At 40.6% G+C, this 27,096-nt stretch overlaps 1 protein-coding gene across 1 annotated transcript in view; it reads right to left on the reverse strand.

Moving 5' to 3' along the window:
- CCDC171 (coiled-coil domain containing 171) overlaps nucleotides 1–23,936 on the reverse strand; it is a gene marked incomplete at both ends in the record, with an annotated part of 260,866 nt that extends 236,930 nt beyond the window's left edge. Inside the window, 13 exon segments of the mRNA XM_079548267.1 lie at nucleotides 1,938–2,084; nucleotides 7,826–8,007; nucleotides 12,901–13,075; nucleotides 15,052–15,190; nucleotides 21,604–21,662; nucleotides 21,664–21,666; nucleotides 21,670–21,723; nucleotides 21,726–21,734; nucleotides 21,738–21,796; nucleotides 22,960–22,974; nucleotides 22,977–22,998; nucleotides 23,002–23,177; nucleotides 23,882–23,936. Coding sequence (XP_079404393.1) covers nucleotides 1,938–2,084; nucleotides 7,826–8,007; nucleotides 12,901–13,075; nucleotides 15,052–15,190; nucleotides 21,604–21,662; nucleotides 21,664–21,666; nucleotides 21,670–21,723; nucleotides 21,726–21,734; nucleotides 21,738–21,796; nucleotides 22,960–22,974; nucleotides 22,977–22,998; nucleotides 23,002–23,177; nucleotides 23,882–23,936 — 1,095 coding nt within the window.
- Between the last annotated feature and the right edge of the window lie 3,160 nt (nucleotides 23,937–27,096).

Consider the following 27,096-nt stretch of genomic DNA (forward strand, 5'->3'; position numbering starts at 1 on the left):
TGGTAGCCTTTCATAATCACAGAAGAGGCAGAACAAACTGCTCAACAAACAGGGATGCAGGTATTTTGTACAGCACAGATAATGTTGCTGTCACAAACCCTAGAGCGCAAGTCTACCACCCAGTGTGATGTCTCCAGGTAGCAATAAGCTAAATAAGATAACCAATAAATGGAAAACATCTAGTGCTTCTACTTCTCAAAGCACAAAGGTGCTTTGTTTTTTTTCCCAGAGATTCCTATTAACCTAATTTTAAGCACAGAATGGTAGGTCCTTTCTCACATCTACACATTTGAAATTTACTTTTATGATGGTGAGATGCAAGCAGACCAGAGCATATGCACTGCAGTTTAATTTACTTTTCGCTATTCTTATACAGACGAACTTGTACTCATTTGCTTAAACCTCCTATGCAAGGGCATTTATCACCTACCTTCCTCATCGTTGCTTAAACAACTACACTTGGAAATACCACAAGAATACTTTCTCTGTAGTGTAGATTGTTTTCTCACTAGATCAAAGGGATCAATACATTGATTCTAATAAAACTTAAGCCATAATTAAGTTATCTTAGTTGATTTTGGCTACTATACAGCATTCCATAATAAAACCACCTCCAGCATACGGTTAAATATCTGAGGAACTGAGCGCATCCTTCATAAATTTACAGATGGTAAATACACCCAATTAAATTACTTAAAGAGAGAAACCACTGCCTGCCTTATTCTTCCTTTCAGCTCATGATTTCTATGTTAATATCTTATGTCCTGGAGTTACACAAAAAACAGCCCTCACGAAAGCCCGCTGAAGCAAAAATCTCTGTTTTAAAAGGCCTATTCAAATTTCGTAGTACTTTCCTACCTGAAGGCAATTCTGTCCAGGCCAATATATGCACCTTGCAGTACCTAACAATAGATTTCCTATAGATCTCTGAGGGTACAAATGTCTACTTCATTCATCAATAATCAGTGTTTTTAGTTGACGAGCTCTGATGTTCCCTGCAGTAATTATCTTTTGTACTTCACCTTTACTGCAGTGTTCTAACTTTCTAGCAACCAATTCTCTAAATATTTTCTTTGCCTTTAAGGAGAAAAACAAGAAAGAACAAACTAATGATGTACAGCTAAAAAATGTACATTACATTATTCTTAAGGACTCCTAATGTTCCAGCAGTGCCAATTTTCTGAACTTAGTCATAGAAAATGTCTAAAACTATCTCTGGTAGGAAACTTACATCATAAAGAGACATCTGGTTTCTATACTTTTTACTAGTGACAAATCCTTTGTCATGAATCTCTTGGTTCAGATCACACGTTCAGATAGCAGTTATTACAGTAACTTAGATGAACAAAATAATGAAACTTTGGAGAAAATTGCAAATAGCATTTTAGTAAAAGAAATTCATTTAGAAGACACTAGTTGGAAAAGCTTGAGACTTCTCAGTAACAGGTATCACTCAACACGCAAACTAAAACTGCCTTCAGCATTTAGGCATAGATAGGAGTGCTGTAAAGCATCACTGCTGATATGTTATTCTCTCTGCCTCGTACACCATCTGGCACCTTTCTCAGCTCTAGTATATTTTCCATTTCAAGTTTACTTATTCCAAAAACTTATGCAAAAAAAATAAGAAACCCTAAGCAAAAAAGAACAGAGGACTTAAAAAAAAAAGACATTACATGGTTAGAGAGAATGCAAAGAAAAGAAAGGTTTCCTGATCTCAGCCTTATTTTCATGCTGTTCTAACACCAGTTGCAAGTGAGAAACACATAGTAAGTGGCATTGGTCTATTCAGCTGCTCTGCAAAATGGATGTTCAACATTCTGTCAATTCTGTAAACAGAAATCACCACAGAACGGAGAGGTTTCATCCCACAATAACAAAAGTGCTCAGAGCTTCAGTGTTTCTTGAGAGGAATAGCGGTAAACAAAAAGTATTACTTCGAGTTCTTTTTTAAGCTGCTCCTCTTGTTCAGCACTGTGTTCAAGCTCGTGTACATGACGAGTGAGCATTTCTGAACAGTCACGATGTTCCAGCTCCATATCTTTCACCTTCTTACTTAAGTTTTGCAGAGCGCTATTCTGCTTCTAAATAAAAAAAAAGAAAAAAAAGAGAGAATGAAATAATACTTTTATTAAAGTCTTATAATAATAATGCAGAGCTTAAAAAAGGAACACTCTGGGGACAGAGAATGAATTACCATTTATTAAAATCCAACCTGTCAACTGAGCCACTTGCTCAAGAGCATGTATGTTCTTCATTCACCACCAGGCAAAATGCACTGGTTCAAAAATCAGCATAAATATGACCTTCTGCACTTACAGTAAAAACAAAGACAATTCCCCACAGGAAACTTTAAACAGCTACTCTTCCAAACTCTTCTACCATCCTACCAAATGTCAGTGATGGAAGGAAAGCATGCAATTGCACTGGACAAAAGGATACATAGGGACAGGAAGTTTGATTTTGCTTTGGTTTTTTATTAATAGAACTTGAAATCAAATCAGTCTTTTCAAAATTGGTTACTTCCATAAACTTAAAATGTTCATTTTTGCTAATCTTAGAAAGACATTTGTCCAGAAATTGAATTACTTTAAACAATTATGTATGGAATCTACAGAGTATCTCTCAATAAAGATGCTGCTCCCCATTCCAATTTCTGCATTCAGAAAATGAGAGAAGGTATGGAGTGGGATAATTAATATCACTGCTGGACTACACAACTCCATGGAGTCACTGCTACCTAATTCACTTCTACAACACAGCTAGCTGGGAGAAAAGTACCCAAACAATGAACTCCTAGAAGTCTAACACATACTTAAGCTAGAGATCACAGAAATCTCAGAATTGCTAGCTTTAGTCTAGTGGACAGGAATAAGCTTTCTCATAACCAGGATCAGGAAGAAGCTATAAATCCAGTGATTCAGTTGGAAACCTTTAGAGACCTAATTTGTTAAAATGGCTTTCTGTGCAAAACACAGAAAGATTCCATTAAGTCCTCTTGCTCATTTAATCCTATTCAATATCTTGCCAAGAGACATTTTGTGAAAATAAACTAGAGGTATTCAGTTGGTCTGCACACTCTGCTATTATTTCTACATCACATATTCTTGTTCCTAAAAATTACTAATCATAAATCCTAGCATGGAGAAAGAGAAGGACAAAGTGAATTATTCATATAGAATGATTTTTTTGAAGAACCAAGTCTGATGGAACCACATGTACACCTGAAGACCAAACAAATACAAGCTGTTTCCAAAGTCTAGAAATGGATTTTGGGTGTTCCTCTGAATTGAAGGTAGAAAGTTTTCATCATTCAAACATGACAGTAAGGAAATCAGGGCCACTCTAGCATGCTAAGTATTACGAACTGCTAATTAGAAAGTAAGTTTATTTTGCCTCTTTGTTCATGTGCAGGCCACTATCGTTTGACTTTTTTTTTGCATCCCCTGAGAAGATAACAAGGAACAGCTGTGTAAAACATGAATTAAGAATGGAAACCTACAGTAAATACAATGCTGCAAATAACAGCCCTGGAAACAAATTAAACCAATCCTCTAATGTCTCCTCCCACCTGCATCAGGCTTCCCACTGCAGAGCAAAAAAGAGAAGTTTAATACACAATTACTCATACTCTCTCCACACTTAAATATCTGTATCTCTTCAGTGCACCTTCCAGATGTTAACAAACATAAGCCAGGAAAAGTATGTATTAAATAAGTAATATATCATTTATATGTAGGGGAAAAATACCGTGTCAAGATTTAAAAATATTTCATACTGGAAATGTAGCTGACATTAATCAGTCTACAACTAAGAGGAATACATCAAGCTAGCTATACAAGTCAGTACGAGTTGTAGGATGTCATAACCTTAAAAAACATTTTGGAGATTTTTTGACTTCTCCTAAGTATGAAACTGTACTACGTTAGCCCAATAGTCACCTGCCCTCATCAACTACAAGGAGAAATATTTGACTACGTAAAACATATACACATATGCTCATATAGCATGTACGCACTATGCACACACATATAAACATCGCTTACTTTTTAATGTGTGTATAAACAATGCGATCACACAAGTAATTTAAGAAAAAACTGGAGTGTTTCTGGGAAACAATACTATCTTCTGGCTAACCACAAGGTGATGCTATTGCACTTATTATTAAACTCCAAATTTTTCTTACCTTATGAAGCAGATGGGCTGTAAAGTATAATCAATAGACACACTGAAGAGCCTGTTACAAATCAGACAGGATTACTTTCCCTCCGGTCAGTGTAAGCTTCATGAATTTCAGCAAAGCCTTTGATACTGCATCTCACAGTATTCTTCAGGACAAAATGTCTAGCATACAGCTAAAGATAAATGTAATCCATGGCTGAACAAGCAGTTGACACGTCAGGCTCACAGTTATAGTGAATGGGTGGTGGGCTTCAAGCTGGTGGCCAGTATCTAGTGGGGCTCTGCAGGGCTCCATTTTGAGGTCAGTTCTCTTAGATGTCTTCTTAAATGACTTGGACACAGGAGCTGAAGGCATGTTATGCTAAGTAAGCTAGTGAATACTCTAGATTAGGAGGGAATGCTGACTCTCTTGAGAGTAGAAAGGCCTTGCAGAGAGATCTTGACAACTTTGAAGTCTAACAATCACCAATCACATGGAATCCAACAAGACTCTGCATATGGAATAAGACAACCCTGAATTTATGTACAGTAGGTAACAAGAAGCTGGGGAGCAGCTCCATGGGAAGGGATCTGGGGGCTCTGGTTGACAGCAAGTTGAAGATGAGTCAGCAGAGATCCCTGGCAGCCATTCCTGGACCCCAGAGTGCATCATACCCAGCACTGTCAGCTGTCTGAGGGAAGAGACTTCTCTGCACTGGTGCAGCCTCATCTCAAGCACTGAGTGCAGTTTATAGAGCAGCACAACATAAGAAGGACATTAAGCTCTTAGAGAGCATCTAAAGGAAGGCAACAACGCCATCATATATACGGTTTGAATATGGGGTAGAAGCAGGAGTGGGACTCAGTGATCCCTGTGAGTGCCTTCTAATTCACTGGAGATGCATCTCAATAGGTTAAGCTGACTTCATTTTCATGCCTCAGGACTTCCACAGCCAACTTCAGAATCACAATTTATTAGATACAGCTTTTCCAAGAAGGATTGGCATACATACTTAGAATCTCTCTAATCTGTATAAAGTAAGACCAAAACTAAACAAAATCACACAGTGCTTTGTGATCTTCCTCCACAACCAGGTCTCTCAAGTATTAACACAGCAATACAGCGCATCATGGTTTTAAGACTTTTGTTATTGGTATTCCACATCATAACATCATGTAGTGCATTGGGAATTAGAGAGTTAATGCTCCAGTTCTAATTCTGTTGACAGTTCCGAGTATCTGGTTCTGGGATATGCTGTTTTTCTCCTCTGAGAAGACTTCCACTGTTCCATTCCTGTTTTCTATTTAGTAGGAAAGATAAAATGTCTCACAAATCGCAAGACTGCCCCTTCTTTCTCATCTCTACAGTGTGGGCTCCCTAGCCATCTCACCTTCAGTATTACAGTAAGACCTCCCACTTTTGGACACTCTTTCATTTTATTTGATTTATACAATTCCAATTATATTGTAATATATTGTGTATTCATGCGTTCTGCCATCATATTTAGTAAATCAGTTTTCTCCCTTAGCTCATTGCTGCTGTTTTGTTTTCAGGGCCACCTCCACCCCTTTTTCTTAACCCCCACCCTCTGTCTCAGGATGGGGGGGGTTGTGGGTCACCCTCTGCCCCATTAGTCACAGAACCAGCCCAAAACCGGCCAAACTGTTGACGCAGTGCAACTTGTTCTGCAAGCACAAGAACAAATGCAGCCACACCACTTGATTTCAGTCTAATTGCATCTTTCTTACTACATCCTGCTTTCAAAGGATTGAAAAGAAAGTTCACAGTACTCTGGAATAGATGTAATTCAACAATTCTCTCTGCTCTTATCTTTTTTAATAGATGCTCCTATGGGTACTGTATAGAATCTGATAAACAGCATCATAATGTAGTTAAAGAGGTAACTTTGCTGTCTGAACATAGCTTCCAAGCTGCCAGGCAAGGGTTGTTCAGTGTCACTGGGAGGACTGTTTGGCAATGCCCCAGGTCTGGAGCTAAGTGTGTGGGAAGAAAGCAGAGCTAATTTTCCGCAGCTTGACCTGCAACAAGTCCAACTGAGTCAAGTTTCTCATGTTTTAAAGGAAGTTACAAAGAATAAAGTGGAAAAACATTTTAAAAAAACAGAAGTTGAGTAACAGAAAATGAATATCTAAGTAGCAACTTGTTTTCTGCATTTGTCACTCTTAGGAGTATAGGAGTAAATGGCTATCAAATCTACTAGAGCCTTTGCTCTATGCTTCTTTTAAAGCATGAGTATTAGAATATCCTGAACGCAAGAAGACAAACCCACAGGCATCATCAAGTCAACTCTTGGCTCCACCCAGGATCACCCAAAATTCCAACTCTTATTTTTCAAAGCATTCTCCAAACACTTATTTCAGTAGGCTTAGTGCCAAGACGGGTTCCCTGAGAACCCGTTCCAGCGCCCAATCACTGTCTTGGTGAAGAACCTTTTCCTAAACCCCAACACGACTCTCCCGCGAGGCAGCTCCAACCAGTCCCTTAGGTCCTGCTGCTGTCACAAGAGATCAGCACTTGCCTCTCCACTCTGTGTGAGATGGGGGCCTCCAGCCTTGAGGTCTCCCATTAGTCTTCTCTAAGCTGAAACAAACCAAGGGACCTGAGCAGCTCCTCACATATCTTACCCTCTAGACCCTTCCCTACCTTCATAGCCCTCTCTTAGATGTTCTCTAATAGTAGTTAAATACCTGTTCATTTTTCCTTAACTGGAGCTGCTATATCACTGAGGCACATGGTGATTCAATTTTCCATTATAGAGATTAAAATGATTAAATTATAATTATGTAACTGTTACTATCCCAGTGGCATATGTCAATGGTTGGGCACGTTAACATCTCCACAGCTTATTACTACATTTCTTTGAAATATAATTATTTTGAATTGCTTGATTGTGAAAAGAGCATAAAAGTTATTAAAATCATAAACATATTTTGCATCTAAGGGATTTATGCATGCCAGTGCAGCCCAACTGCACTTACCAGAAATACACAGAAATTAATTATCTGAAGAATAAAAATCCACAGCATAAGACATATCACCTATAAACACTAAATTTTTTTTTTTCCTATCTGAATTTCCAATAGCAGTTCTTTCTACCAGTGCTAAGGTTACAAAAATTTTAAAACCTCACTGACATTTATCACATTCTTCTATGTTGCACAGAGCAAATAACATACAACACACATTTGGAAATCCCATTATCACAGTCTGGATTCCATGAGTGTGTTATCTCCATATTGTACAAGTGATTTTTGTGCTTAAAGGCAAAAGACAGACTAAGGGAGGTGAAAGGAAAATTGAGTCAGAAGCTAGGTCTTAGGCTTCCCTGGTTCTACTAACTCAGCTTTGAACTATATAAAGGACAAGTGGGCCTCACCGCCACTGTGCACTGTTGACTTGGTTTAGCTGCTTAACATGAAACCTGCTGTATTACATTCCAGCAAGGCAGGAAAGTCTGCAAAACAGTAAGTGTAACTTCACAGAGTTATGCTCTTCAGAAAAAATATTGCAACGTTTATCTATTAGGGACATTTCTTTTCTCTACCAGAAAAAATTCCAATCCACTACCTAGCCTTTTGCACCAAAAAAGGTTCCAGGCATCATCTCATGCAATTCATCTTCAAAGCTATTAATAGATCATACCTGCAAAACGCTTTCTAGCTCACTTCTTTCCTTAAGAAGCAATTCATATTCATCCTTGTGCGTTCTGAGAATATCATCCTTTTCACTTGCAAGTCTTTGTTGTTGTTCTTTCCACTTCTGTTGAGCAATATGAAATGTTTTCTCAGTTTCTACCAGTCTCTGCTGAAGCTTTTCGTTGAACACTATTGTTTACAGAAAAAGAGAAAGAAAGATGACAAAAGTACTGCTAAGCACGCTCAGAAAAAAAATGTGAGTGTTGGTTCTTCTACGTATTATACTCTCTGGAACATTACAACAAATAATGCACAGGAGGGCACCACCCCCTCTATAAAAAGGAAAGAAGTTGAGGCTTGAGTAGCATCTTTCTCATAAGGATCTAAGAATGCTTTTAGAGACTTTTATGAATTGAAGTTCTTCTCCTCTTGGATAAGACTAAAAACTTGAGCCAATTCTTTCAAGCGAGGCTCTATAGAATAGAGGACTTAATTTCAGATTTCCACAATATTTGGTCAGTGTATTTCTACATTTCTAACTGATTTGAGTCTCTACTATTTAACTCTGAGTTCAGTTAAATGCAGTTAAATACTATAAAGACTATGCGCCCACCTAATGAAAGAATGCTCTACTCTGCCCTGGTGAGGCCACATTTAGAAAACTGTGTCCAGTTCTGGGCTCTCAAGTTCAAAAAAAGACAGAAATCTCCTAAAAGGAGTCCAGCGGAGGGCCAAAAAAAGATGATGAAAGGCATGGAGCATCCCCTGTATGAGGAAAGACTGAGTCTGCACAGCCTAGGGAAAAGATAACTTAGATGGAATCTGATAAATGTTTATAAATAACTGAAGGGAGGAGGGAAGCAAATGGATGAGGCCAGGCTCTTTTCAGTGGTACATAGTGATAGGATGAGGAGTTATGGCCTAAAACTTGAACATAGGAAGTTCCATAAAAACACACAGAAGAACTTCTTTACAGTAAGGGTGACGGAGCGCTGGAAAAGGTTGCAAATAGAGACTGTGGAGTCTCCTTCTATGGAGACATTCAAGACCTGTATGGGTGCCTGTGTGACTTATTGCAGGTTACCTGCTTTAGCAGGAGGATTGGACTAGATGATTTCCTGACGTCCCTTCCAACCCCAATACTGTGATTTTATGACTACAGGAAAACCTGCTGAGTGAAGCCACAGTGGAGGCAAGGGATGCCATCCAGAGAGGGATGCCTGCAAGCCCTGCAAGCCCTATGAACTTCAAGAAGATTAAGTGCAAGATCCTGCATCTGGATCGTAGCAATCCCAAGTACAAACACAGGCTGAGCAATTAGCAGATTTTTAGCAGCCCAGCAAAGAAAGACTCGGGGCTACTGGTGGACAAAAAAAATCAACATGAATCAACAATGTGCAGTAGCAGTCCAGAAACCCAGACATATTCTGGGCTGTGTCAAAAGCAGTATAACTAGCAGATCAAGAGAACATTTTGGATTTCCACTCTGCTTTCAGGAATCGCTGCTTGCAGTACTGTGTTCAGCTCTGGGGCCCCTAACATAAGAAAGAAATAGATCTGTTGGAACAGGTCCAGAAGAGACACAAAATGACAATCAAAAGACTGGAGCACCTCCTCTCTTGAAAAGAGGATGAGTTGGACTTTGTTCAACATGAGAGAAGGCTTTGAGAAAACCTCACTACAACCTTCCAATATTGTCGTGATTTTACAATTTTTGGTTATCAGTATTCCATATCATAACATCATGTAGTGCACTGGGAGTTAAAGAGTTAATGCTCCAGGTCTGGGTACTTATCCCAGAAGAACAACTACATTCCCAGAACTCCAGTCCCATACCTGGACTTTGCGTTCAGAGAAGAGATGAAATCTCTGGCAAAGTCACAGGATCTGGCTCTCCTCCCTTCTATTCACTCCAAATGCATGTCTTGCCTCAGCATTAGTGTCAGGTTTTCAGTTTTTGGACACTCTCTTTTAATTTATTAATTTTAACTCTAATTATATTGTATTATAGTGTGTTATCTTGCATTCTGATATTAAGTAAAATAGTTATTTTCACCTCAGATCATTGCTGCTGTTTTGTTTTAGGCCCATCTCTCTATCTTTTTCCCTTACCCCTTTCTGGGGCTTGGATCCATGGGTCACTCCATCCAGCTAGTCACAGAACCAGGTCACACCAGCCCATAAACCATTGACAAGTATATAAATGGGACCTACACGAAAGGTGGAGGACTCTTCATCAGAAAGAGTAGCAACAAGACAAGGGTACAAGTTACAAATGAAAAGAGAACAAATTTAAGATTAGACATTAGGAAGAAATTCTTCACTATTTAGGTGGTGAGGCATTGGAATAGGCTGCCTAGAGAAGTTGTGCATGCCACATTCTTTGTGGTGCTCAAAGCCAGACTGGATGGGCCTTTGGGCATTCTGGTCTCTGAAAGAAGTCCCCACCCATTGCAGGGCAGCTAGATCTAGGTGATCTTTTAAGTCCCTCCCAGCTCAAGCCATTCTGTGATTCTATAACCCAAGGCAAGGTAAGCCAGTGAGAAAATGCCTACCCTTTACAAGGAATCTTAGTGTTGCTCAAGTTCAGTCCAGTCAAAAGAAGCCTCAGAAAGAACAGGGAGGAAAAAAAAAAAAAAAAAAAGGAGGAAATATTGACAAGGGCTGTAGGACAGAAGGGCTCATTTGTGTCCAGTCCAAGCCAGGCAAGGTCACATCTAAGCACTGAAGAGCTGTAGAATCATAGAACCACCAAGGTTGGAAAAGACCGCCAAGATCATCTAATCCAGCCATCCACCTATCACCCACAGTACTCACTAAACCATATCCCTCAACACAATATCCAAAGGTTCCTTGAACACCTCCAAGGTTGGTTATTCCACCACCTCCCCGGGCAGCCCATTCCACTGCCTGACCACTCTTTCAGAAAAGCAGTATTTCCTAACTTCCAGCCTGAATCTCCCCTGGTGCAGCTTGAAGCCATTCCCTCTAGTCCTATCACCAGTTACAAGAGAGAAGAGGCCGACCCCCAGCTCACTACAACTTCCCTTCAGGTAGTTATAGACAGCAATAAGGTCTCCCCTGAGCCTTCTCTTCTCCAGACTGACAAGTGGCTCCTTCAGCCACTCCTCATAATGCCTGTGCTCCTCACCCCTCACCAGCTTTGCCTTCTTTGCCTTTTTTGAACAGGCTTCAGGGCCTTGATGTCTTGCAGCGAGGGGCCAAAAACTGGAGATGCGACCTCACCAGAGCTGAGTACAGGAGGACAGAAGGCTTCAAATGGCAAAGAAAATAAGCAGAAAGTTACAGACAGCAGAGGACCTGAGAAACAACTTCATAACTATTGTACTTTTTTTGGCAGCAATTGCAGAGGAAAAGAAAAAATCTGGGGAATTTCAAACAATTCAAACAGACTGCTAAGTATAGCTTCTTTCTGATGGTGAAAGAAACTAATACACTGACTTGGAAGAAAAATTCTGTGAAATCTCTTATCCCTGTTTTTGCCCTTCATTTCTCTCATCACAAAACAAAGCAGTCTGTTTGGTGAGGGGGAATCAGGGTGAGTACACTGTGATTCCTCCAGTGGCAGAATGGAATCCTATGGAATCCCTATGGAATCCTATCTCCCAGACCATGCCAGGAGATCACTACTTTGGGCCCAGTTTTACTCCATTCCTGCCTCTCTTCAACTGTTCCATCCAGGTCCCTCACCCATCTCTCTCCTCCTGTTCTGGCTCTTTTTGTTTGCTTGTTTGCTTCCTCTCACGATTTACCACCCTTCCTGATCTATGTTTCTAGAGGTGCCACAGGCTCACTGATGGGCACACTGTCACAGTGGGTGAGTGGGTTCACCTGATGTGGGGCTAACTACAACTGATCTCCTCCTGCAAGGTCAGCCATGGCCCCATGTCCACCACCCACTGCCAGTTACACAATGGAGCTGCCAATAAACACAGCTTTTTCTACATCACAGGGTACTACAGAATGAGATTTTAAGTATGTTTAAGTGTACAAACACCTACTACTCACATCTAAATCAGAATAGACTCAAAATTGGCATGTAAACTAGCAAAATGGGCATCTAAAGATAGTCTCCTTTAAGCAAGAAAACAACAGTTCAGGCTTGAGATTCCCAAAGAATGTTTTGCTACATCTTTTATTCTCCAAAGGATTAAAAAATTCAGTTTTCCAATTATCTTAGAAACGCCTGGCACTTTCAAGCATTTCCAAGTTTCTAAGTGTCCTACAGAGACTTGGAAGACATGTTCTACATGAGAAGCAATCCGAAATCTTCACTGAAAAAAAAATCTAAGATTCAAACTCAAATACACCTCCTCTACTAGATTGCAAGGTATTATATTTACTTCAGTAACTGGACACTGACCTCCAAGTGAGGTAAGAAATTTCACATACACTGTTGAGAATAATCAAGGAAATATGAGTTTCTGAATACAGACTAGCTACTAGACTGGTAGTAAGTGGCCGATTTTTATTTAGACATTTTTTTCCTGCTATCTGTGACTACTGTCATATTCCCACAGAATAGATTAACTTTGCACCATATATATGTTTCATTACCTATAAAAAATGAAGCAAGGAGGAAGAATGGGAACTAGACAAGAATGATGAAAATGATGCTTTTGAAGAGGTGAAATACAATAGAAATGCTAGAAAAATAAGTTGTTGGAAATAGTACAAATGAACAGCAATATATATATATATATATACGTATCTAATTATGGGGAGGAAGAACTGCTCTACATTACTATCCAGCGTGGGTTAAACGTGGATTAACCATGATTAAAATTCTGTACAAGGACAGCAGTTAAAAAGGGAACAACAGAATGCATGGAGGGAAAAGGAGAAAAAAAAACAAAACAAAATGAAAGGCTTAGAAGTTTAACTCATGCATGAGCCACCAAGCACAAGACTTACAAAAACAGATGTCTAAGAGATGGGAAAGAGAGATCCAACAAAATGCAGCAATAAGTGGTGAACTTAATTAACCTACTGGAACTCAGTTCCCTTCTTGACCTGAAAGAGACTTAACCATTTTTCAGCATTTGCTTTTTTGAAACTTACCTTGCAGCTCTGCAAGCTTGTTTCTTGCATCACTTAACTCTTCTTCTACGGTATGTATTCTCAAACGAGCATCTTTTTTGGCAATTGCCAATTCATATTCCAGCCTTTGTCGAATTGCCTCTCCTTTCTCAAATTCAGATCGTAATTTGACAATCTGGATTTCATAGTCACGCAGCTACAAAATAAATTTGTTTCAGAAAACTGGCAAGAATGCTCTCTTAAAGAAACAGCATATTACAGAAATACATCTAAGGAATATTTTAGAAAAAGAACTTCAACTGCATTTGCAGCTACCTACTCATTCGCACATACCTGAACTTGAAATCTATTCTTGCAAAAGACAAAATTTGTGTAAATGAGTACTGATTATTCCTGTTGTTTTATATAGTCAAACTATTCATATTTCTGGACTGAGTTCAGGTATTTCAAAAATATTCCTTCTATTTACCAAAACAATTCTACCATGAGAAAATAAAAGCTGTAATATTAGCAAGTTCATGTACCTTAAAGGCAAAAACTGCAGCGACCAGAACATTGTGTTCAACTAGTGAATTTATATTAACTTTCTCCAAATTTAACACTTGAAAGACAGTCTAGTATCCTTCATGACTATCAGACATCTAGTAACTGACAGGGATGCAGGATGAACAAAGTTTAGTCCAATATAATTATTCAGTAGTCAAGCAGAATCAGCTAAACTTAATAAATTAAGAATGAAAAATCCTTTAAAAAGTAATTTCATCTCGATTAAGGAATGCAATCCAGTCATCGCTACTGAAACCTGTGTCTAGAAAATAAAATCCAAGTTATTTCATTACAAGAACATGGAGAATAAATGCAGTCAGAACACCTACAGAGTTTGACTTCAATAACAGTGGTTGTAGCTAACTTGAGCACTTCCATTATCTGTGAACATCTGGCACAAAAGTATCCCAGGTAGTTCAACTGCTTGAAAAGTAACCCAACTTTGTGGTTCCAGTACAACATGACACAGCACATGAATTTTGTTGCACACACTAAGTTTACTCTGAATTTAAAAGGTTACTCTTCAAATTTTTTAACTCCTGGGACCCATTTTTACAGAACAGACCCACAACCAATGGGACAGCAGGGAAAGAATGCCACACAAGACCAACTTACTGCAGGAGAGATAGCCACCATTTAATTTGCATGCAGACTCCAATAATGAACAGATGTAAAAAGCAAGTTTGGTGTAATGACTAGATTTTGCACCAAGAATGAATGAGTAACTGCACCAACCACCCATAGCAAACTCTAAGACTAGAACTGCTATCCAGAGAGGTAATTTCTCTGCACAAGCACAAGTCTAAAGCAGCACATCACCTGTCATATTGGCTTTAGCAAGAGTGGTAAGTATCCCAACAGCAAAAAGTCCAAATTGATTACTGATACAGCTGTACTCAGTACTCATCCTCCCTTACGTATGTGAGTGCAAAAAAATGGATACTCTGGATAGATTAATTCTTAATACTTCAATACTAATTTGTCACAGCATTGTGAGGAAAAATCTTTAAGTTGGCATCTTCATTACGCTAAGTATTTCCCTACGCATGGAGTCTCCATTAAAGAGCTCTAAACTTTTGACAAATGTCATGATAGTTGTGCTTTTGCAATAAATTACGCAAAATTACAAATTTGAACTAAGATAAGACATTGGAAGACTATTAAAAGATATCCCATCTGGATGTGATGCACACACACAAAAATGCTGTACTAGATTTATGAATTCTGCAGAATTAAAACAATGCTCTAATATTATGGCAAAAAAAATTATATATAAAAAATATATATTATATGTATATACACCACACACACGTAAAACTAAATACAGCCCTTTCATCAGGATAAACAAGCTATGATTTGTATCTACTTGTGCCATTGGGCAATTCTGTCTAACAAGACCCTGGTAGAGGCAAGTACTTTCCGTGAAGTGACTTCAATTATTAGCAATGACAGTGGAGCTGCTATCAGTCCCTATGAATAGCTGTAAGAGGTCTGTACTGTGACATCTTTGACACTGCTTTTCTTTTTTGGCTAATGACAGCATTTTTGACAGATCGTGTAAGAAAATAATGAAACACATTTACACTTCTTATAGGACTCAAATGAAAGAGAACAAAAAAACCTTACTTCTTGATTGTGTTTAATGATTATGTCTACTTTTTCTTCTTTGGCTTGACAGAGTTTCCTTTTCAGATCTTCAGCAATGTCCAACTCTGATGCACTGCTATTTTGTAGTGACTGTGACCCACTCTTGGCACTACATAAGCTGCAAAGCATGAATATTTCCAAAATGCATGAATAGTACTTACAAATTTTAACACTCCCTTCTTTAAATGGCTAGATTCTGAGGAAAAAAAAATGCAAAGCATTCACTTACATAAAATTATGCCATGTATTTACTACCCAACTATTACTTTTAGAAAAAAAGAATTAGATTTAACTGTTCATGCAAGATATAGGATGTAGCTGCGGGCATTCAGAAGAGAGACACTGACTGAATTTCCTAGAGTTGATGTTAAAATAATCATTATTTTATTATTTTTCATTCTCTTATTTCAGTTCAATAAACTTTCAGGACATCTTCAACACATCATTACACCTCTCTTTTGTCTCCTGCAGTAAGGCTCTTTAAAAAAAAAAAAAACAAACACATGAATTACTATGTCAAGACCACCTCTGCCACAGAATGAATGTAGACCTTTGGAACTAAAATAATCTTTAAATGTTTTTCAAATATGTATACACTTACTTTACATATATAAGCAATTGATTATGAACAACACAAATTGAAGGTCCACTTCTTTAAAATGCCCAGCACATTCATTTCAATTAGAATCTCAATTAAAACTGAAACTACAACTAATAAGATGGGCCTTGTGGACCACAAATAATAATAAAATAATAAAAACAAGCACTTACATGTAGAGTGGATATTTAGTATAAAAATGATCATTTAATTAACTTGTTTGATAATCTCATATGCAATTACTGCTATTCAAGTTGGCCATACTTTAAGTTATTTCAAGTGTTAAAAGTCATTTTTTGCATGCACACATGTAAAAAAATTGGCATTAGTTGCTCCACATGAAAGCAAAAGTTGTCAGGATCACCAAGAAATATACAGCCCAAAGAAACATGACTACATTAACCACAAAATAGTCAGCTTCTTAAAAGCAATAGAACTTAAAAACAATATAACGTTTATCTTTGTTTAACGAGTCCTGAATATTAATTACAGAAGTAACAGTATTTATTACTATTTAATTATTTGTTGGTTAGGGTTTGAGGACTTTTGTTTTTTTAACTAGAGTCCAAGTTGTTATACTGGACGATTTTCTGCGAATGAGAACCCTATGTGTTAATACATATAGCTGAAATTTTTTCAAAAGACAAGAATGCTATGAAAGCCAGGGAATGTAACATAACTTTGTAACTATTAATTGTAATGACATCACTAAAAAAGAGGATGACATTTTATTTTTTAGCACAGGTCCAAAGATGTTTTATCATACAATTAGCAAGTCTATATCCACTTTATATATCAATATAAAGACCTAAGTAAGGTAAGTCTATTTTCACTTTAAAACAAGACAAAGTTAATGTCAATGTTTTACAGGCTGGTTTGGACCGATTCTGTGAATATGGGGGGAGGCTGGGGGGGCTGATCCGCAGACCCACAGCCTGGGAAAGGGAAAAAGGAAAAAAAGGAAAAGGGTAAAGAGATGGGCCAAAAACAAAACAGCAGCAACAATCTGAGGAGAAATAAACTAATTTACTAAATAAGATACTGGAATGCAAGATAACACACTATGATACAATACAATTAGAATTGGAAGTAGTAAATCAAGTTAAATGAGAGAGAGCGTCCAAAAACTAAAGGCCTTACTCTAATGCTGAGGCAGGCGAGATGACTGGGACTGGAGATGAGCTGGGGAGGGCAAGGGATCAACAAACAGTTATTATCCTTCCCTCGGAGTGGAAACAACAACAGAACAACAAACAGTTCTCTGGGGTAGGCAGTTGTTGTTCTTTTTTGGGACAGGTACCCAGACCTGGAGCATTAACTCTTTAACTCCCAGTGCACTACATGATGTTATGATGTGGAATACCAATAACCAAAAATCATAAAACGACACCTATGAAATCAAAATAACTGTATGTTACCAGTAATTGTTCCACATGGTGCCATTTCTTTAACACATTTTGTACATTCAATAAATGTAGGAGATCAGGACCATTAAAACTTGCATGTACTTAGAGAAAATGCCAGGCACATTACTAGCTTTCTGGTAAGGTGGCAGAAAGAATTACTGTTATTTTAGAATCACAGAATCACCAAGGTTGGAAAAGACCTAAGAGATCATCCAGTCCAACCGTTCACCCATTCCCAATAGCTCCCACTAAACCATGTCTCTCAACACAACATCCAGCCTTTCCTTGAACACCCCCAGGCTCGGTGAGTCCACCACCTCCCTGGGCAGTCCATTCCAGTGCCTGACCACCCCTTCTGAAAAGTAATACTTCCTAATGTCCAGCCTGAATCTCCCCTGCCGTAGCTTGAAGCCATTCCCTCTGGTCCTATCACTAATGACACGAGAGAAGAGGCCGACCCCCAGCTCACTACAACCTCCCTTCAGGAAGTTATAGAGAGCAATGAGGTCTCCCCTGAGCCTCCTCTTCTCCAGGCTGAACGTTCCCAGCTCCTTCAGCCTCTCCTCATATGGCCTGTGTTCCAGACCCCTCACCAGCTTTGTTGCCCTCCTTTGAACACGTTCCAGGGCCTCAATATCTTTCTTGCACTGAGGGGCCCAAAACTGGACACAGTACTCGAGGTGCGGCCTCACTAGTGCTGAATATAGGGGAACAATCACCTCTCTGCTCCTGCTTGCAACACTGTTTCTGATGCAAGCCAGGATGCCATTGGCCTTCTTGGCCACCTGGGCACACTGTCGGCTCATATTCAGCCGAGCATCAATCAATACCCCCAGGTCCATTTCCTCTACGCAGTCCTCCAGCCACACCGCCCCAAGCCTGTAGCGTCGCCTGGGGTTGTTGTAGCCGAAGTGCAGGACCCGGCATTTGGCCTTGTTGAAACTCATCCCACTGGCTTCAGCCCAGCTCTCCAGCCTGTCCAGATCCCTCTGTAGGGCCTTGCTACCCCCAGGCAGATCCACACTTCCAGCCAAATTGGTGTCATCTGCAAATTTACTGAGGGTGCACTCGATGCCCTCATCGAGGTCATCAATAAAGATATTGAAGAGGACAGGCCCCAGCACTGACCCCTGGGGAACACCACTCACGACCGGTCGCCATCTGGATTTGACTCCATTCACCACCACTCTCTGTGCCCGGCCCTCCAGCCAGCTCCTCACCCAGCCAAGAGTGTACCCATCCAAGCCTCGGGCTGCCAGGTTCTGCAGGAGAATGCTGTGGGAGACAGTGTCAAAGGCTTTGCTGAAGTCTAGGTAGACCACATCAACAGCCTTTCCCTCATCCACCAGATGGGTCACTAGATCATAGAAGGAGATCAGGTTGGTCAAGCAGGACCTGCCCTTCACGAACCTATGCTGGCTAGGCCTGATCCCCCGGTCATCCCGCACATGCCACATGATCTCCCTCAAGACAATCTCCTCCATAACCTTCCCTGGCACCGAGATCAGGCTGACAGGCCTGTAGTTCCCCGGATCCTCCTTATGACCTTTCTTGTAAATGGGAGTCACACTGGCAAGCCTCCAGTCTTCTGGGACCTCACCAGTCAACAAGGAGCGCTGACAGATGATGGAAAGCGGCTCGGCTATCACCTCCGCCAGTTCCCTCAGCACTCTCGGGTGGATCTCATCTGGCCCCATCGACTTGTGACAGTCCAGCTGGAGCAGTAGGTCTCTGACTGTTTCTTCCAGAATCACAGGGGGGTTAGTGTGCTCCCCAGCTGAGATTACCAGGTCAGAGAGAGGAATATCCTGAGGATAACTGGTCTGACTTTTAAAGACAGACGTAAAGAAGGCATTCAGAACCTCCGCCTTTTCCTTATCCTCAGTGGTCACATTCCCAGCCTCATCCAGCAAAGAGTGGATATTCTCCTTTGTCCTCCTCTTACTGTTAATGTATTTATAAAAGAGTTTCTTATTCCTTTTCACCCTAGCGGCCAGGTTAAATTCAAGCTGGGCTTTTGCCTTTCTGATTTCACCTCTACACATCCTAACGACTTCCTTGTATTCGTTCTGAGTGGCCTGTCCCTCTTTCCACAGGCGGTAGATTCTCTTTTTCTCCCGGAGCCTCAAGAATAGCTCCCTATTCATCCACGCCGGTCTTCTTCCCTGACGGCTCATTTTGCAGCTCAGGGGGACTGCCTGCTCCTGTGCCCTTAAGACTTCCTTCTTGAGAAGGAAGTTTTAAATAACTCTTAGCTATGGCAGCAAGATGAAGTGGTAAATCAAGCAGGAAACAAAAGAGATCTGAATGCTGTGCACTTCCAGAAGCTGTGTAAGAGCTTGTTTGTGGACATCACATAAATGTCCAGAGACTTCTCCTTTGCAACCCCTTCCCCACAGCTGTATAAAAGATAGAAGAAAGCAAGCTAGATCATCTTATTCAGAGGTGAAACGACGACCAGTCTCAACAAAATACAGCTATAAAAAGGCCAGGTGTCAAAGGTAACAAAGTATAGACTAGAAAGGAAAAAAAATAATCTAGAGTGTCTCTTTGTCCACTCTCCCCAGCCTTCAAATCAGCAACAGGTATGGGAAGAATTTAAGATTTTGTTAAGTTTTGGGGTTGGAGAAGGCAGGAGTCATGGTTTGCACCAACCAGCATTATTTTCCTTATTAAAAACTGCTAATTATGTACTAATTGACCAGAGAAGTCAACAGAAATAAGCACAATGGAGAAAACTATGAAACAAACGTGTGGCTTTGTGTGATTTAATGTTATAAATACTGGAATCAGTAGAAGAAGAGCAAACACAAGAAGTAAGATATTGGGGACATTCCAGAAATTCTGTGTTGGCCTAGGATTTCATTAAAATGAAAGGGTGACTACTGAAAAAGAAGCAGTATATTCTTCTTTTGAACAGTATTTTCTGCATAACCTCTAAAGCTCACAATGGCATTACTGAAAAACTAATAATACGGAGCTGAAAACACTATTTTTGTTCTCAGCATAAAATCAAATTGAATCAGCTGTTTCAAAAAAAAAAAAAAGATTGTTACATTAACCGTTTCATTTTTCTATCTGTCTGCTTGAATATCTGCAAATACAACACAGATCGGCCTCCAGAAATCCCATTCTTGTGATATTTTATTTAACCTCCACAGAATCACGAGCATATGCAGCATATTACAGACATTTCATGCCACCTGTTGAGAAAGGGCTACAAGGATAATTAGGGGCCCGCAACATCTCCTGTACAAGGAAGAGAGACTTGAGACTGTTCAGTCTCGAAAAGAGAAGGCTGAGAAGCAATCCCAACACAGTTTATAAATATCTTATGTGGGGGAGTCAAATCAATGGGGGTGGACTCAAGGAAGAACTTCTTTACTGTAAGAGTGACAAAGCACTGCAATGAGCTGCACAGAGAGGTTGTGGAATCTCCCCCTCTGGAGATATTTTAGACTGTCTGGACACTTTCCCATGCAACCTGCTATAGGGAACCTGCTTTTAGCAAGGGCAGGGTTGAACACAAATCTCAAGACGACCCTTCCAACCTTTATAATTCTCTGAGATTCTTCCTTCCATATTCACAGAATCACAGAATTGTAGGGGTTGGAAGGGACCTCTGGAGATCATCGTGTCCAACCCCACACAAAGTGCAGATGCGTTACAATATAAAGCTGAGGGAAGCTTAAATCAAAGACAAAAATCACACAAAATATCCCTAGGAAGTGTTACAGTATGTATGATTTGAACAAGAATTCAGAGAAAGCTTTTTATTTCTGCTGTCTTATATTAATAGTTCATTAATAACTGCTTTTGAACAAAAAAACATGTATTTTATCAACTACAACTTTTATGAAAGGCACTGCCTTTAGAAGTATTTTGAAGTTTCTCAGCAACAGAAGTGAAACAACTTTTGAGTTCTACCCTGTAAAGCGACCCTCTAACTCAAAAGCTTTAAGCTCATACTTATTTACTAAGCCAGCTAGTTACAGTGCACAAAGAACATGACAGAAAAAGGTTTTTCACTATCCTTCCACCTATGTGTAGCAGAAAGCGTATAGAAACAGGGAGAATTTGTCTTACGTTCCACTTATCAATGCAATCCTCAAAATTCCCCTACCTGAGGAAGTGGTCCACAGTCTGACTGCCTATCTCAAGTTTATATTCAAGCATTTTTGTTCTTTCTGCCTATGTGTGAGTAAGACTTAAACCCGACCTCTTCAACCTCAGCAAATACAGAATCATTCTGGCATTTCATATCAGTGCCCCAGACACGAGACAGGAACTCCCTTTCTATGCAAGTTATGTCTTCTGCAATCAAAGAAGAATTCCTGTACATCAGATGGCCATTACAAATCTCTTTAGACAACTAAACCTCTTCATATAATGACTATAATGGCATGACACAGCTTTAATGCATCATATCTGCTTCTTCTGACTTATACAGTCTCGGGGATTGAGAACGTTAACCACAGAAAGCTGAACCATAGTACCAGACTAAGACGACTCAGAAGTAAAACTCACCGTTTAGCTTCATGATCAACATGGCTGACTGGAGAAGACAAATTCATTATGTCAGTCATTATGTCAGTAGCTTTTTAAGTCTGTGAGGTCCTTGGAATTAAGATCATCTTCAACAACAATATTTTTTTTTTCTAAGTTTTAAGTTGAGAAGCTTCAAAGTTTCCTCTTTTCCATAAAATAAAGACATTAAAACCTGTAACACAGAGGCATAATTGTTTAGTTGGTTACATAAGCTGTCAAAACACTTTAATGAACAGCATTACTGCAGCACCATCTGAACAATTACCATCAATTGTAATTCGACAACTGTTTTATTCAGTAAACATCTGCACTGTTAGTCCTCTGAGCCTGAAAGGTTTAGATTAAAACAAAATTGTAGAAAATCCAGTATCAGTTTTCAGATAGATGCCAACACAAAATGCGTTGTCTGCACAGATTGTATCTGTCACCACAGCCTTCACTCTTAAGAGGATTGCAAACTTGATTTCTCTTCAAAATAATTCTAGGGGAGATTAACCCTGTATTTTGTTGGACTTTGTTTTGGAGATTTGTCCGTTTGCTTTTTACTTTCTTTTTTTTTCTTTTAAGTCAACAATCAAGTGTCAGTGCAGAGAACGACAATCAAGTGTCAGTGCAGAGAACGACACAACTCGCCTTCTATTTCATAGATCCGCTACTTCTTACTCAACAGTATTTCTCCTGCATGAGATGCATCAGCAATATCAGAGAGCACAAAGGAGGAGAACCAAACTCTTTACTATAAATTTCATAATTCAGTATCAGCAATAGGAAAAAAAAAAATCAGTATCAACTGCATTTTTATGACACAGACTGTGTATACATATATCTATATCTACACACATATGCACACATGTGTATCTATCTATCTATATATTTACTTCAGGCTGAGTAGCAAACTCATAATTTATGAGCTCCTTTAATCAGTTAAGACGAGCACACAAGAGGAACACACAACATTCCGCACTCAGGTTAACGAGGCAAGGAGCTCCGCAGCTCAGCTCCCCGGCACAAGGCACTCCTCCGTGACTGCCCCCGCTAGCAGCACGCAGCGTTTCCCTGCTGACACGCGCGCCCGTACCGCAGCTCCAACAGGCCGTGGCCGACAGACCCTCACCGCGACGGACTCAAAGCCAACAAGAAATGCCCCAAAGGAGCGACGGTTCGGTCGAACGCGACCGCCACGAGAGGTGTCCCGGGAGCGTGGCCGCCGCCCGCTCTCCCGCCCGCCTCCCGGCCGGCCGCCGCCAAGCTGAACACCAGCCCGGAGCGGCGCCGCACCGCAGAGAAACCCCGTTCCGCCGTACCCGATCCGGCCCGCCCTAGCTCATCTCGTACCCTCGCACCTCTCCGGGCCGCTCGGCGGTTAGAGTCCGGCTAGAAGAACGCGGACCCACCCGCCCCGCACGCCCGCGCGCCGGGACTCTCCGATTGCCGCTTCCTGTTGCGGCGGCTCCGCCCGAGTCTGGAACGCAGTGCGTGGAAACGCTGTGCCCGGCCAACGCCGGCGCGAGGGAGCCGCGCATGCTCCCCCTCGAGCTCGCGCCCCGGCCGCCCTCAGGCGAGTCGGGCGCTGGCTGCGGCGCGTTTGCAGCGCCCGCTTCCCGCCGCGGCGGACGAACCTGAAATGGCAAAGTGATGCATATCTGAAGCACCTTCCTAGTTCCTTGCTCCCACAATCTTAAAGTGTATCCACTTACAAGCTTGCTCTGGTAGCAAGGAATTAGAAGAGTGCTTTGGATATATATTATTTTCCTATTTATGTGACTTGAATTTCCACGGACCCGGGGAAGTCTGGGTCCCGCTGAGCAGGATTGTATCGGAGCTTTCCCATTCCTCAGTCGTCTAACAGAATGTTGACCTGCATCTGAAGAAAACATGAATTCTATGAAAAATGTATCATGATGTCCACAGATTACCAGACAATCTGAATGGAGAACATAACCCACAGAAGACCTGGTTAATCTTGAAAAACAGATAGTCCAAATATGGGCAGATTATTTGAAAATACACAGCGCGAGCTGTCACAGTCACGATTTTCCTCACGTTTGTGTGGAACTTCCTGTGCTCCAGTTAATGCCTGCTGCCCCTGATTCTGTGTCTAAAAAAGCCTGGTCCCATCCTCTTGAAATTCTCCCTTCAGATATTTGTGTGTGTTGCTGACATCCACTCTCAGTCTTCTCCAGAGTCTTAGAATCACATAATCATTAAAGTGGAAAAAAACCTCAAAGATCATCTAGTCCAACCATCAGCCCATAACCACCACTCCCACTAAACCATCCTGCTGGGTGCTGATTCAGGTTGCAGCTTGACATTTCCTCCCAGCTTGTTGTCAGCTTCCTGAGGGTGGACTCAATCTCTTTATCCGGCTTGTCAATGAAGATATTAAGTGGGACTGGCCCCAGTACTAATCCCTGAGGATCACCACTAGTGACCAGTTGCCAGCTGGATTTAACTCAGTTCACCACCACTCTCTGGGCTTGACCATGCAGCCAGTTTTTCACCTGTGAACAGAAAACATGTCAAGCCATGAGCTACCAGCTTCTCCAGGAGAATGCTGTGGGAGACAGTCAGATGTTGAACAGATCCAGGTCTCTCAGTATTTCCTCAGAAAAGAAATGATCTGGGAACCTGATTATCTTTGTGGCCTTTTGCTGGACTGTCTTCAGTAGTTCCCTGTCTTGAATGGACGAGCCCAGGAATAGACACAGTGCTCCCGATATGGCCTCAGAACAAGTCACTGAAGAGGCAACATAGATCAGTGGATAGGGCATAGAATGGGCTCTCTCAATCTGCTGGCCACATTCTTTCTAAGAACATGACCGTCTTGGCTACCAGAGCAAACTGATCATTCATGGTCAACCTGTGTCCACCAGGACAACTAGGTCCTCCACAGAACTCCTTTTCATGATATTCTAGCAAACCACCAGATTGGTCAAGAATGATTTCCTCTTGGTGAATACATGATGACTGCTCCTGATAATTCTCTTTGCTTGCACTTGCTTGGAGATAGCATCCAAAATAAGTTGTTCCATCAACTTCCCAGGGATGGGGGTGAGGCTGACTGGCCTGTAGTTTCCCAGGTCCTTCTTGCTTTTTTAGAAGACTGGAGTGACACTGGCTTTCCTCCAGTCCTCAGGCACCTCTCTTGTTCCCCATGACTATCAGAGATGATAGAGAGTGGAATCACTCCATCACTTTTGCTTGCTCTATCAGTATGCATGTGTGCATCCTGTCAGGGCCCATAGATTTGTGTGTATCCAGTTTGCCTAGATAATCTCTGATCAGATCTTCTTCCACCAAGGGGAATTCTTTCTTTCCTCACACTCTCTTATCTACAGAGTCTGGGGTTCCTGCAGGGCAGTCTTAGCAGTAAACACTGAAGAAAAAAAGGCATTCAGTAGCTCCACCTTCTTGGAATCCTGCATTACCAGGGCACTCACTTCATTCAGTGGCAGGCCCAGCTTTTCCCTAGTCTTTATTTTGACCTCCCTTACCAGATTTGATTTCATGTGGGCTGAAGCCTTCCTTGTTGCATTCCAGGTAGTCCTAGTACAGCACTTCTGTATTCCTTCCAAGTAGGCAGACTGTCTTTCCACAGTTCATAAACTTCCTTCTCCCACAATCACAGTCTAGAACATGTCACTGAAGAAACTACATAGACCAATGGATAGGGCACAGAATGGGCTTACAAACACAGTTATCCTCATTACAATTCTTATAGAAGGGATTCCATCACTTTACTGTAGTCCATGTTAATCTTAAGTACCAGTGTAGATATCCATGAAGATGAGCTGTACAAGGTTCAGGCAGCTCTGCAGAGCTGTATAGGTGCCATTTTTCTTCGGTACTGGAAACAGAGGACTGATCAGTTCCATCACCAGTACTGTCTGCTCTCTTAGCACTACAGAGAGCTGTGCAGTATTATCTATTCTGAAGATTTGGGTTGTATTTGTTCTGGTAACCCAGTCTCCAGATTTGGTGTGACTTTAACTCAGTCTGCTGGATCTAAGTGCTTGAAGTTCTGGAAGAAGGAAGAGAATAAATACATCAGTATAGTTCTGACCTTAGCAGAACAGGGAGCAACAACTTGCTTCACTTGCAGGCCGGATGCCAGCCTGCTGCTTTGCAAAGCAGCAAACCGACACTTGCAGGAAATCATTTGGAAGCAATGTTTTAAACAGATGATTCAAACTACAAGCTCAAGAAATGCCACTGTTCACAGGAAGAACTGAACTGTTTTTCAACTCTGAAGCTTATTCATAGCTTGCAGTTATTTATCACCTACCAGGGTACTAAGTTCTTACTTTAGCAGGCAGCAGGTCTGGTGGAAGAGCCACAGATTCTATCTTTCAAAAGGAAACCATTTGCTAAAAATTGGTGATCCACTCTTCTTACAGTCTAATAGCATCGGTATGGTATGCTACTATCTTCCAACACAGTATCTTCATTGCAAAATACACATATTTTGTTGTTGTAAGTTGTTTTGAACAATTTGTCTGCAGCTTCTGTTTACTCAACACACTGCTCTGTATTTGAAGTTTAGCTTCAGTCTATGTACTTAACAACGTACTAATGAGCCTGATCACTGGCAAAATATTGTGGAAACTTTTTGTTTTGCTCTTAACACTGTATTCATTTTCTTTTTAAAAATGCAATGGTCTCAGTAGTCTCTTTTGAAGATCACCTTACTTACAGATGATGAAGCCAGAATCACAGAATCCTAGGGTTTGGGAAGGACCTATTGGGGATCATCTAGTCCACCCCTGCTAAAGCAGGTTCCCTAGACAGGTTTTGAATATCTCCAGAGGAGGAGATTGCACAGCTTGTTTCAGTGTTCTGTCACCATCAGAGTCAAAAAGTTCTTTCTCACATTCAAATCATCTGGAATTGCTTTTTAATTAGGAAAAATCAAAATATTTTCAGCAGCCCATCTGTCATCCAAAATAAAATCACTGAATCACACAGAGGAAGGCTTCTGATTCCTCAGAATTGACATTTTCAGAAGACCCCTTCCAAAAGCTTAGAAAATTGGAATATCTAAAACAAATTCTGAAAACATTGCCTGAAAACTAAGATGTGAATTTGTTTAATCTGATATGGAAGATGAACATAATTATATGATTAAACAGAACAACGACTGAGCCAAGGGAATTTCTGCAGATTGTCAGCTCTTGCATAGTAAAATACTAATATATGCATTTATTTTTTCTTCAGTAGGTAGCCAACACTTTATAACTTAGGAAAAAAACAGTAAACTTTAACTACTGCTGAAATATGCATGAGCTCAAGCACCAAACCAAATAATTCTCTACCTACCAAGGCAGATGCAATTTTGCATCTGTACTTGTACCTTCAGCTGAACAATTCCAGATGTACAGCCTACCTTGTTTGTAAACAGCTGCTGCCCCATATGATAATCTATTTTCCCAGCGGAGGAGTTTCTCTGTCAGGTGTGTTGACTGCCTTCTATTT

This window comes from Tetrao urogallus, assembly GCF_951394365.1.
Source record: "Tetrao urogallus genome assembly, chromosome: Z".
Taxonomy (NCBI): domain Eukaryota; kingdom Metazoa; phylum Chordata; class Aves; order Galliformes; family Phasianidae; genus Tetrao; species Tetrao urogallus.